At 35.4% G+C, this 12598-nt stretch overlaps 1 protein-coding gene across 1 annotated transcript in view; it reads left to right on the forward strand.

Annotated features, from left to right (window-relative positions):
• Positions 1 to 12598, forward strand: part of LOC111504436 (venom allergen 5 2) — a 101086-nt gene that overhangs the window by 86970 nt on the left and 1518 nt on the right. The window contains exons 5-7 of the mRNA XM_074169649.1: positions 240 to 409; positions 3559 to 3659; positions 12292 to 12386. Of these exons, the coding sequence (XP_074025750.1) occupies positions 240 to 409; positions 3559 to 3659; positions 12292 to 12386 (366 nt within the window). The remainder of the gene's footprint in view (positions 1 to 239; positions 410 to 3558; positions 3660 to 12291; positions 12387 to 12598) is intronic.

Genomic DNA, 12598 nt, shown 5'->3' on the forward strand with positions numbered 1-12598 from the left:
CCCTTTTCATTGTTTATTTTAAACAAGCACTCTCATGTGTTAAATTTATGAATTTTGTAATAATATTGTACTAATGTTTATATACATTTCATGATTTTTACCATTGACAAGTCCTATATCATTGTGAAGTAATCATTTTGAGAAATAAAGATATTGTATTGTATTGTATTGAAACTTTTTCCTACATAAATCTCATCATAATTCAAGTAGAGGAAATGTAACAACTTGTGTCATTTCAGCAAGATTTACAGTTGGTCAGAATATAGCAACGACCTGGACAACAAAACCCCCTTCAAGCGCCTACGATACAGAGCCCGACTTCGCAGACGCAATTGGTAAATGGTTCAACGAATTCAAATACTTCAGTTTTGGTGGGATTGGACGGGGCAGTACGGGACATTACACACAGGTAATTATGTACCTACTGAATATAGGACTACTTCCGCAGGTAAATATATTCACAGCAAACACAATGTGACCAACAGTAACCATTAGTTATGTATATGGGGTGATTCGGAAACATAATGTAGAATGCATTTTAGCAAATTCAAAACGAATTAACACTATTTCGAATGTATTCACTTGACAAATATAAAATCCGTGAGATTTCAACAGCCTGCGTTTTTTTTAATATTTTATAAAGGGACTAATTCAAAGCGTAAAAAGTCTAAGTAGCGTGCAGCTGTAAGGTTTCCCTCAAAAAAGTATAGCCCTAATATCCTGTTGTTGATGATGCCTGTCCATACATTTACTTTCTGAGGATGCTGCGTACGAGCTTCGTATATCCAGTCTAGGTTTTCCTGACTCCAGAATCGATAGTTGTGCCTGTTAACTACTCCATGTAAATAAAAAGTAGCTTCGTCCGAAAAGAGTATGTTGAGTGGAAACCCATTATTCTCGTCACATCGCCTCATTTCCTCACAAAATTGCAAACGCCTGTCATAGACATCTTCCAAGAGCTCTTGGACAAGACATACCTTATATGCGTGGTATTTTTCTGTTTTCAAAAACCTCCCAATCGTACGTCTAGACGCAGGATTGTTTTGGGCTAATGAAACCGTTGACAAATGTGGATCTTCCTGCAGAGATACGGCAATATCCAATTTTAGATCTTCGTCTAAACCATGTGGCCGGCCACTTCTGAGCAAGTCCTTCACTGTACCACGTTCTTCAAATTTGTGTGAGATCTTAATCACAGTAGCCTGAGAAAAGTGATTTTCTGGATATTTTGCAATAAATAAAGTACACACCTCACTTTGACTCCGCATTCTATCCCCACATCCCAACAATATCAAGACTTCGATACGCTGCCTCTCTGACAATACCGTTTTTGTTTAGCAAATTGAAAAAGAACACTTTGAAGGTACTCAGTTAATAAACTAAACATTTATATTTTCAATTTCACCCAGAAATGCCACAATTTTAAAACTGAGTCAAGACATCAGTTCTTATCAGAGCATTCATTTTGGTACAAAAATGCAACAACTTTTTTCTCTTTTTGAGGTACACTGGTCAACAATTGATTGGGATGGAACTAATTTTATGTATAGGTTTTTGGTGAAAAAATAAAATCCACAGAATGTTGATGCTATATTACGTTATCAGTTTAACACATAAATCAATATAATTTGTTGTGGTGCCTGGCCGGGTTGGTCTGTTCTTAAAACTTGTAAACTTTTATAAAGTAGGTACTGGTGGTCCTTAGCAATTGTTGAGCAATGTACATCATCACCACTCATTTGTTTTTTGCAACGTTAATTCACCCATAAATAGCACTAAGTATTTCTAAATTTTTTGGTTTTAAAAGAGTTTTTTCTCATTTCGTGGTAACCACATGAGTAAAAAAAATAAAGGGTATGGACGGATTCCATTTTTATGAACTTTTCAATGAGCCCATACACGACATAGGTTTGCATTTGAAAAAAAAAGTTGGGGAGGGTTGCAGCTAAGGGGTTGAAAAAGATATTCATTTTATTCCGGATTTTTGCGCACCCTGTTTAACAGAGACATGGACCTTCAAATAATTTATTCGAATGAAAATCGAATATATTCGCCTTTCCTTTGATGTATAATCATTATTTCTGAATGTGTTTCTGGCTTCATAAACTTCCTATTGCATCAACAACGAAGTTTTTCTCTAACTTGGCGTGTAAATCAAGATATATGTGCTGTTTTGGTTAATTTGATACATTTAAGAATAACTTTCTTGAATATATCTAAGACACATGACTCCACTGGCCGATGCAATCAATTTGTTAGTCAATTTAGATAAAAATACGTCTCAGAAACTTGGAACCCGTTTTGAGTTGGAAAGCCTATACACACTCCTGATCAACATTTTATTTTTTATAAAGCCGAAATAATATCATCTTTGGAATATATCACAGGCACAGGCATGGTCCTCTGGACATAGGGATCATATGCTGATCCTTACTCTGATACATAAAACAATATTTTCCATACGAATTGTGTCTACATTTACATATTACGTATTAAAATTCGAAACATGAGGCGTCATCTCGTGTGGAATAGCAGAAGTTTGTCGTCGTAAGCTTTCCGTAAATGAAGTTTTTCTGTCATTACTTTTCATTTTAGTAATTAGATTCGTAAATTATTGATGAAAATATAGTATTTTTGTATTCAATTCGAAACTTTAGATGAATAATGCTTAGAGATGTTAACAATCACATTACTTTCAACATTCAAAGTTCTAAATCTTGCGAAGAAACTTGGTGTGTTCTTAAAGAAGTATTCGACCACACGGACTATTCGAGTCTGTTTTTTTTACAAGTTTGAAAACACCAACAATGAAACCAAAACAGAAACAACGCAAAAAGTCTATTAAAAATAGAGAACAATGTGGTGACCATTCTGGCTTCTCCTGTATATATGTTCCTATACCTGTCAATATATTTTATTGTAAAAAACATCATTGCAAAATGTTGTGATAATAAGAAAAGTCAGGTTGTTGAAATGTGTTATTCAAAAAACTAACTTTTTTAATAAAAGTTTTTTGAGTTGTTCAAAGCAAGTATTAATTCTATAGACAACAAGCAATATTTATTTCAGTTTATAGTTTCATGCCTTTCCACCAGATGAACACTTGTTGCACACACACAAAAGCTGCATATTTTGATACAATTCCGATACCGGACTGACAATTTCCGTCGGTTTTTGCTAAAGTTCCTTTTCCAGTCGCTATTTCTCATGACGGAACGTAAATCAAAGATGATTTGCCAAAATATCTCGAGTTTTTTAAATGTTTCAAAAATGTCCGCAGAATGTCAGTTTTGATAAAAAACGACTGAGTTTCTGTTTTATATGTATTGTGTCCCTTTGGTAAGAAGCCGCCTTCAGATTTTAGAGGAAAATTTTTCGATTTATTGCATATTAATTCATGGAATAGTATTGTTAATTATTTCCTTGTTGCTGAATTATTGACCATTTGTTACAAAACTCATGTCAAATATGAATTTTCGTTTTAATTTCATAGCAAAAGCTATACATTTCAGAAATAACTCGAGACACATGATTGTCTAATTGAATGTAAATTTTCAGATGATATGGGCAGACACCAATTTAGTAGGATGTGGATATGCCTATTATTATGACGCCTCTAAAGGATACACCAAGAAGTATGTCTGCAACTACGGACCTGGGTGAGTATATATTTTATTACGAACTATCTCAGTGGTGAGTCGATCGAACTATTAGATTCGCCATGGTCCTAATACTTTATTTATTCTTTGGAATTCGTTCCATTCTTTACCTTATTCTCTCCGTTTATTTTATTTTTTTTGCAGTATTATCATATCATTACATTTTCTACATATTATTGCGATCAATTTCCATTTATTTACCTTAAAAATGACAAAACAAAAAATGTGGGTAATGTAATCTCTCCTAAATTTTTTTTTTCAATCTCCGAATTCCTATAATTTGATACCCTCTTAAAAGTCCTTCTTTTCAACCTAGAAGGTATTCTACTATAGATTTAGATTTAACGAATCTAAAATTATTTCAGACAAACTCGTATCTACGAAGTACTGAAACCTATGTTGCAAAGCGATTCATTCTAGTGTCTGGTCCTGATAGTCATCGTACTTAAATAGGGCGCAAATGAACTCGCAAAAGTATTTTGCAGATTTTTCAAAATGTCTTACAAGGAAGGGGTTTTTCCTTCTTGTTGGAAGATTCCTCGCGTTCAGACTATTCCCAAAAAGGGCAAAAAAATAACTATAGACCAGTTGCTTTGCTATCAGCGATATCAAAAATCATGAAGAAAGCCGTAAACCACCATATCCTTAAATATTTGGAAGGCTTCAACATCTTGAGCGATCATCAATATGGCTTTCGGAAACAAAGATCAACAGACGACCTTCTATCGTATGTCATCCATATTTGGAATAACGTGATCGAGAAACATAGAAAGTCAAAAGCTGTGGCGCTTGATATTTCTAAGGTCTTTGACCATGTATGGCATGAAGGTTTGCTGGCCAAACTTCGATGCTATGGCTTGTTGGATCATTTTTGTGTATTGCTCTCCAACTTCCTGAAAGAACGTTCCCTGCAAGTGGCCGTCGATGAATATATCTGTACACACGTCAGCAACTTTTGATGCTTCTTAAAGCTCAGATCAGACCTTCTTTGGAGTATTGTTCTCATATATGGAGCTCCGCCCCTGAGCATACCCTGAAGCTGCTGGATTCCATCCAGAAGAGAGCCATCCCTTTGATTGAAGGCGCGAACATCACTTGCAACCTTGATAGTCTGGAACATCGAAGAAAGGTTGGAGATTTATTCCTCTTCTATAGATACTTTCACGGGCAGTGGCCAAGTGACTTGGCACATTCGATTCCACCAAGAGCAGTACATATCAAAAATACGCAACGGACTGTGGCTGCTCATCTTTTTGAGGTTCAACACAGTACACCTCGAACTTAACTGTTTAAGAACACTTTTACCTGGAGAACTACGTTTATGTGGAATAAACTTCCTGAGAACGTTTTTCCAAATTAATTTAATCTCCAGCGCTTCAAATCCAACCTGAATCGCTACTTTCGCACAGGCACTGCTCTGAGAGTGCCTTAAGGATTTTTCTGTAGTGCTTGTGTTTTGTCCTTGAAAAATGTCGTTATGAAATAAATTTAATCAGAAAGTTGTTTCGATTTGAGTTAATTTTCTCCATGCTCCGAATGTTTCGAATCATCTATTCATATTAGTGTAAAAGTAGGCAAATAAAAAAGTTCACAACGATGGTAGAGTTAGACAAAAGTAAACAAAAGTTGACATGGGTAAATTTTAAAATTTGTAAAAGTCTCAGTATCAAAAAAATGTAAAGAACAGCTTTGAGGAAATTTCGAGTCACACACAGGAAGAGATTGATGTTGAAAGTATCATCATTTTTTTGAAAATATTCGTTGAGGAACGTCATTTTTAAGGAATCTCGTATGAATCTCTTATATTCCTTGTATATTCGAACAAATTCTATCAAGGACGAAAAAATTGTATAAATCATTCATAGATAAAAATATGAAATCAATTCACTGATCTAACTTATGTTCATTTTCAAACCTGAAAAAAAAATTGATGATCTGAGTTAGCGTAAGACCATTTGAATTGACCCAACCTTGAAATCGATGGTTCAGTTCTATAAAACAGGCAACCTTTAGTTATTTTGTTTGAGTCATGACATTTCTGGTGAACCTTCGTTTCCAGATCATCTGAATCAGAAGAAAACAATATCTTTCAGATACTCCCACAGAATAGAGTCCAACTAGATAGAAAAAAAAATATTTCCTTACAATTAAATCATCTGAAGGAACAATTTGTTGAGGCCGGTCTCCACACCCTACACTGTAGGTTAATGGACATCCATCAGAACACAACTACTCCCCTGGCTAATACCTCGAAGGGCGTTGGATTATATTCGACAGGTGTCAGTGCAGGATTCTTCACTGAAGTTATTCCTGCATATGCTGTTGGATCTGATTAGATTTATTGCCGGTCTTTGAGTATGCCCACTGACACAAGTGAAGTACTTTTTCTTTCGTATGATTCGAAATTTATATGGAGGTAGTTGTTTCGTAAGGGCTTTTTTCTCACAGTGCACGATTTACACATCTTTGTAATGAGTATCTTATAAACATAATTGTTCTCTTCCTTTCATCGGCAGTTTTTCACATTTTTTGTATAAAGATGGAGAAGTACAAAGCCAAAAAGCTTATATATCCTTTAATATTTTTCTCAAATTCAATAATACCTTACTTCCGCACGACTCCGATATAACAATTGTTACTTTAGAGAAATAATTAGAGGTTTTAAATAACACACAGATTTCTGTTTCCTATGAATAAATCTCAAAAGTTTCCATACGTTGTTTACTCCTTGATAAACGCCATCAATTAAATAATTAGCATAATTTTTAAAAACCATTTCTTGTGAATCATAAACACAGTAGTCATAAAGAACATAACCGTGAAAAAAATAACACGTGTAAAGTAATCAAAATACTATATCTTGAAGAGCATTATAAATTCATTATGGGAGTGGTCATTTTAATAATTACCTATAGACGAGTTCATTATACACTAACTTTGTTTATAGGCCCTTTCGGTGAGTGTGTGGGATACATAAAATGTATGTTCACAAGTCAATTTAGAAAATTTATCAGAAACTTAAATACATCATAAGTAGTATGACTAATTTCATAAACTACACCTTATGATTCGTCTTAAAAAACTTTTTTTTCAAAATCACGTTTCGCTAATATAGTAGGTTTTTCGTAGTGAATAACGTACTGAAAATTCATTTTCACTTTTATATTTATACGAGTATACCCCACGTGATCACATATACATACACAGATCTATCCAATATCGACTTTATGTTGATGATAGACACTACCTTGCACTGACGAGTGGCCAAACAGCCCGAAACCGGTCTGCAAGTGTGTTCCAATAATTGAAGATCTATTGCGGCAGTTTTATGGCCAACAGCATATGCAGGAAGTACTACAGTGAAAAATCCTGCACTGACATCTATCGGATATAATCCAACGCCCTTCGTGGTATAAGCCAGGGGAGTAGTTGTTTTCTGATAGGTTAGGTTAGGTTAGGTCCAAAGTGAGTGGGTCTATTCGACCCTTCACCGCAACCCGCAAGGGTTTATTGTGGCTCACACCTATTCTCACTCGGCCAAACAAACCCAGCTTCTTAACGAAGCCGGTTAGTTTATATGGTGAGTGGTATTTCAGGTCAGATGGTAAGAGTACGGCTCTGCCGAACTCTAAATACCTGATTCGGTCCCAGCGGGGCAGGCACTAAGCATATGCTCTGTTAATGAGGTAGTCGGATAGTCAAGTTGCAAGATTCCCACCTTGATACTCACGACAAACTTCCCATATGAGGGTTTTTGCACGTCAACTACACCTGACGATGCCTTAGATTCAGCCGTGCAGGGCTTTTTCGCCTCTGGTTTTGGTGAAACCTCACTGGAGCGCAAACGTTTGCTAACCTGCTCATGGGGGGTTAGTTCCCCCACCTGAGACAGATTCTGCGTACGCCGCAGCTCTCGCTTCTGAACTGAAATTACAGTGAGGTCAATTGGAGTCGTAAACTCGACATCCATCACCTCTGTAGACTCGTTCCTGAACTGAATTTACAGGGAGGTCCGTTGGAGTCGTAAACTCGACAACCATCTCCTCTGTAGACTCGCTCCTAAATTAAATTTACAGGGAGGTCAGTTGGAGTCGTAAACTTGACAACCATCTCCTCTGTAGACTCGCTCCTCAACTAAATTTACAGAGAGGTCATTTGGAGTCTTAAACTCGACATCCATCTCCTGGATTAAATTTTACAGGAAGATCAGTCGGAGTCGTAAACTTGACATCCATCTCCTCTGTAGAATCGCTTCCGATCTAAGTTTACAGGGGGGTCAGTTGGAGTCGTAAGCTCGACATCCATCTCCTCTATAGACTCAGCGTCAGAAAGATTTTTTTAAGTTCACTCTGTCCATAAAGGTCCCACGAGTAGCTAGGGAAAGAAGGTCAATCACGGCAGAGCCCTGCATTACCGTGACAAGGCGATGCTACAACGAAAGGGATTAAGCACCTTAGGATGCCATTCAGTTAGGGAATAACAGAACCGCAAGTGATTCTGTCATTCCCGTATCCAGCGGGGCTACGTGAAAGCAGGCATCCGATGGCCGGTTTGCTCAACCCCCACATCCCAAGTCAATGCACTCGCCGAAAACAGCATGTTCATCTTTCACAGGCAGTGAAATATGAACGGCCAACCCGCCTTTCTGATAGGTGTCAGTCCATTAACCTAGAGTGTAGGGAGTAAAAAGTTGAGCCTGGCCTGAACAAATTGTTCCTGTAGATGATTTGATTTATAGCCAGTTTTCAAGTATGCCCACTGACTATATGTCAAGAAATACTTCTTTAAAAATCGACTCCTCTAGGTTATCCATAAAAATTTCCGTACCTAAGCAAATTTTGTTATTGCAGATATTTTCGACTGTAACAGAAACTGTTATTTGAGGTCAATAAAGTTTCTTTCTTTCTTTCTTTCTCTCTTTCTTTCTTTCTTTCAACGAATTTTCCATAAACCTTTTGAAGAGAAATAAATATTAAATAGTGGCTTCATTTTTGAATAAACAAGATATTAAAATTGCATATAGAACAAGTAATAAGTTGGGAAAGTTAGTTGAAAATAATAAAGACAAAACATCAAAATTCGGGAAATCAGTAAGTAGTATATAAATTAGTGTGAAATTTGTCCTAAAGGTATACATTGATCAAACTGGCAGAAATCGCATCCAATATCATCATATGAGCTCTGTAAATAATAAAACAAGTTGAACAAATTCAAATCAACTTTCAGAAGAAAATCATATTTTTAACGGAGATTTCGCAATTTCACACATAGACAAAGGTTTGAAACTAAATTATTTGGAAGCTATGGAAATTAATGAACTGAAATGTTTTAATGAATGGCCACCTGGATTTTGATAGATCACCATTATTGAACTTGTTTTCTCAGAAAACAATGAATAATTATTATTGCTGTATAGAATTGATATGTGTAATATGCTTTAGGTAATCATAATTGAGGATGGACCTTAGGTATATAAAAGTTGAATAGATGCTTCAAGTAATACTGATCGAGTGAGTACCTGTGTGGGTAGTCTCAATTGTAATTAAGTAGGGTATATAAATATTAGAATATGAGAATGAACTTTCTGTGAGTTATTTACTACGAAAAAGCTACTGTGTTAGCGAAACATGTAATATTTTTCAAACAAAGTTCAGTTGGCCTGCAGTTCATTTTTTTACTAAACGGTTAACGTGTTTTCAAACTTTCATTGCAATAATCAAATTAATATCGTGGGGTGTAAGATAACTAGGCAAAATATAGGTAATTGTAAAGAACAATTCCATTAGGTTATATGGGCCTACCATATTACAACTACAGCAAGCGCCAAACGTGATGGCGAGCCCGCTCCCATGCGCACAAACTGAGTTGAACCTTAGAACGATGAGCAGCCACATTCCGTTTCGTATTTCTGATATGTACCGCTCTTGGTGCAATCAAATGTGCCAAGTCACTTGAACACTTCCCGTTAAAATATCTATGGAAGAGAGACAAATTGCCAGCTTTTTCTTCAATGTTCCATACTTTCAAGGTTGCAAGTGATGTTTGCTCCTCCAATCAGGCAAATGGCTCTTTTCTGGATGGAATCCAGCAGCTTCAGGGTATACTTAGCGACGGAGCTCCATACATGAGAGAAATACTCCAGAGAAGGTCGTATCTGAGCTTTATGAAACATCAAAAATTGCTGAGGTGTGTACAGTTTCTGGTTCGAAACAGTGTTCCAAGTTTTTGAGAAGCAGCCTTTGCAATTCCAGCGACATTATTGTACCATTTCAGCCGCCAAGAAAGTTATCAAAGCACAAAGTGGAATGTTCTGTCCTGCCAATATTATATCCGGTTCGAAGACATTCATCTTTTTGGAGAAAACCGATGCCTGGATTTTTGTGGCATTGAAATGAGCTGATTACTTTCATCCCAATTTGAAATTACTTCTAGATCCTCATTAAGATATGCAACCTCCTGCTGTGAAGATGTGCATCCACAGCCGATGGAATGCAAAGTGTCGTCAGCGAAGCAATATATTGGATTCTTGGTTTTTTCCAATAAGTCGTAAACTGGTTTAATCGTAGCCTTATGTGAAGTTGGATGAAGAAATAAGAAAATGTCGTCCGGAGTTGCTTCGTTTCTGAGATACAGAACGTTGAAGGTTTGATTGAAATTTGCTAGTTATTTGAAGTAATCAGACGCTTATTTAGCCCAGTGGAGTCTCAATGGGCACACAATATTGGGAAAAAAGTACGCCACTGACTTGTAGTTTTTAATTTTTTTTTAGATTAATGATCTAAAAATACAACTTTTTTATTGCTTGTGTTTTCTTCATATCTAGCTCCGTTTTTAAGGAAAAAAATAAAAGCCACTTTCCATATCATGAACAGAGACCAGCTGATATTGATAGTGTTGTCATATCACTAAAAGTCAGAGTTGTCAATTAGCAGTGATTCTAACATGAATAATTTCACTAACGCTGAAATGGCTGACATGCACTTTATTTAAGGGTCAGCAAATGGAAATGCGGAAAAAGCAAAAATAATTTAACAGGTCATATATCTTAACAGAGCAATTCCTCGTGCTAAAATATTTAGAACGCTACATGCAAGATTATGTGAAACCGGGAGTTTCAATAGAAATGCATGTGGTAAATACTAGAAACTGTAACAAAGCCTGAACTAAAAGAAGTTATATTTGATGCAATAGAAAAAGATCCTTCAAATAGTACCAGGAAGATTACACTGTAACTACAATTCAGCCCAAAAACCGTATGGGCAGCTCTAAAAAGAAACCTCCTATACCCATATCACATGTAGCGGGACTAGGAATTTTCACCCAAGATTAATGTATTGCAGGTGGTTGATTCATACCATGGCACACAGTAATAATTTTTCAACTAACGAGATGCCATTATGAACTTTCACAATGACCATTTTTGGGCCGACAAAAATCCCCATGTTATTAGAGAGTCATTTTCAGCAACAATTTTCGCTGAATGTTTGGGTAGGAATGATTGGTGGCTACCTAATTGGCTCATTTTTCCTACCAGCAAGATTTATAGGTGAATCCTACACGGACTTTTTACCCATTTTGTTAGAAGGAGTGTAAAAGTAAGAGGCAACGATGCAGCTCCAACTTATTTCAATGTTCAAGCTCATCAACGTATCGACATCACCTACTCTAATGGCTGGATTGGACGTGCACTGAAAAAGATTAGCTAAAAAATAACATTTATATCAAGCAAAATAACTGAAATTACATTGAAATAAAATACAAGCAACAATTAAAAATTTACTTATTAACAATAAATGGTAATCAAAAAATATTACCAAGAAATGAAAATTAAAAATTAAAAGGTTTCAAGACAAGTTACTCCACAACGTTTCGATTGTTAGTATCCACAATCGTCTTCGGGTGATGACTGATTTTTTTATTTTTTTTTTTTCATTTCTTGGTAATAGTTCAATTTTTATTTGTTGCTTGTTTTTTATTTCATTGTAATTTCAGTTTTTTTGCTTAATATAATTGTTATTTTCCAGCTAATCTTTTTAATTTTTATAGATTCTTTCAGAGATTTCAAATCAATTTATATCATATTAGACAACGGAAGTCCGAACTAATGAAATGCTTTAAATCTTTGTTGTTTCATTACAAAATGAATAGTAATTAAATATATTAGGCATATTGAAGAATAGTCAATTTTCGTATTGGAAATCAGAGTATTTCGTCAACTTTTTTTGGGATTCTTGCCTTCCAAAATATGAAATAAAATTATTGTAATGAAGAACTTTATGAAGTTGTTGAAAGGACAAACATACTAATTCACTCTGATGAGTTACTGTGTACATTTTAAGTATGTTTCACAAAGAAAACTGTTTTATATTCATCAGTAACTTGTATGTATATACAGGCCGTTATTGCTATCTCGGAAACGGTGAGACCTATAAGGTCGGTATTTGAACTTCGCATCAATAATTTGATTATCCACTTTGTTTCTTGAAATATAAATAATTCAGAAGGATTTTTATGGATGGTCGAAAGCTATTGCCAAAATAAGATTAAAACAAACTGCATATTTAAAGCACGTAATTTCAAAACGCACATTTAGAGACTCATTATTGCTATTCAAAAAATATACTTTTTTCAGAGGAAACGTATTAGGTCGTACCCCGTACAATAAAGGAAATCCAAATTGCATGGAAAACGGTTTGACCGAATCAAGAAGATTTTCAGGGCTATGTGGTGAGTATCAATGAATAAGTTTTCGATTTCAATAAGCAAATTAGGTTTCCGAAACGTTTTCCTCTTCTCGTTATTCATACTGAATTGATAGTTATATAAGTGTTTTCAAGTTCAAATAGTCATGAAATTTTCACCAGACTTAACAACTTACCACTTTGGAAATTTTTCTTCTACACTATATTTTTATCCATAGAATAGCATTATGAAAAAAC

Source organism: Leptinotarsa decemlineata, unplaced genomic scaffold (genome assembly GCF_025532065.1).
Source record: "Leptinotarsa decemlineata unplaced genomic scaffold, Ldec_3_MD MMD2_P_RNA_scaffold_5, whole genome shotgun sequence".
Classification (NCBI taxonomy): domain Eukaryota; kingdom Metazoa; phylum Arthropoda; class Insecta; order Coleoptera; family Chrysomelidae; genus Leptinotarsa; species Leptinotarsa decemlineata.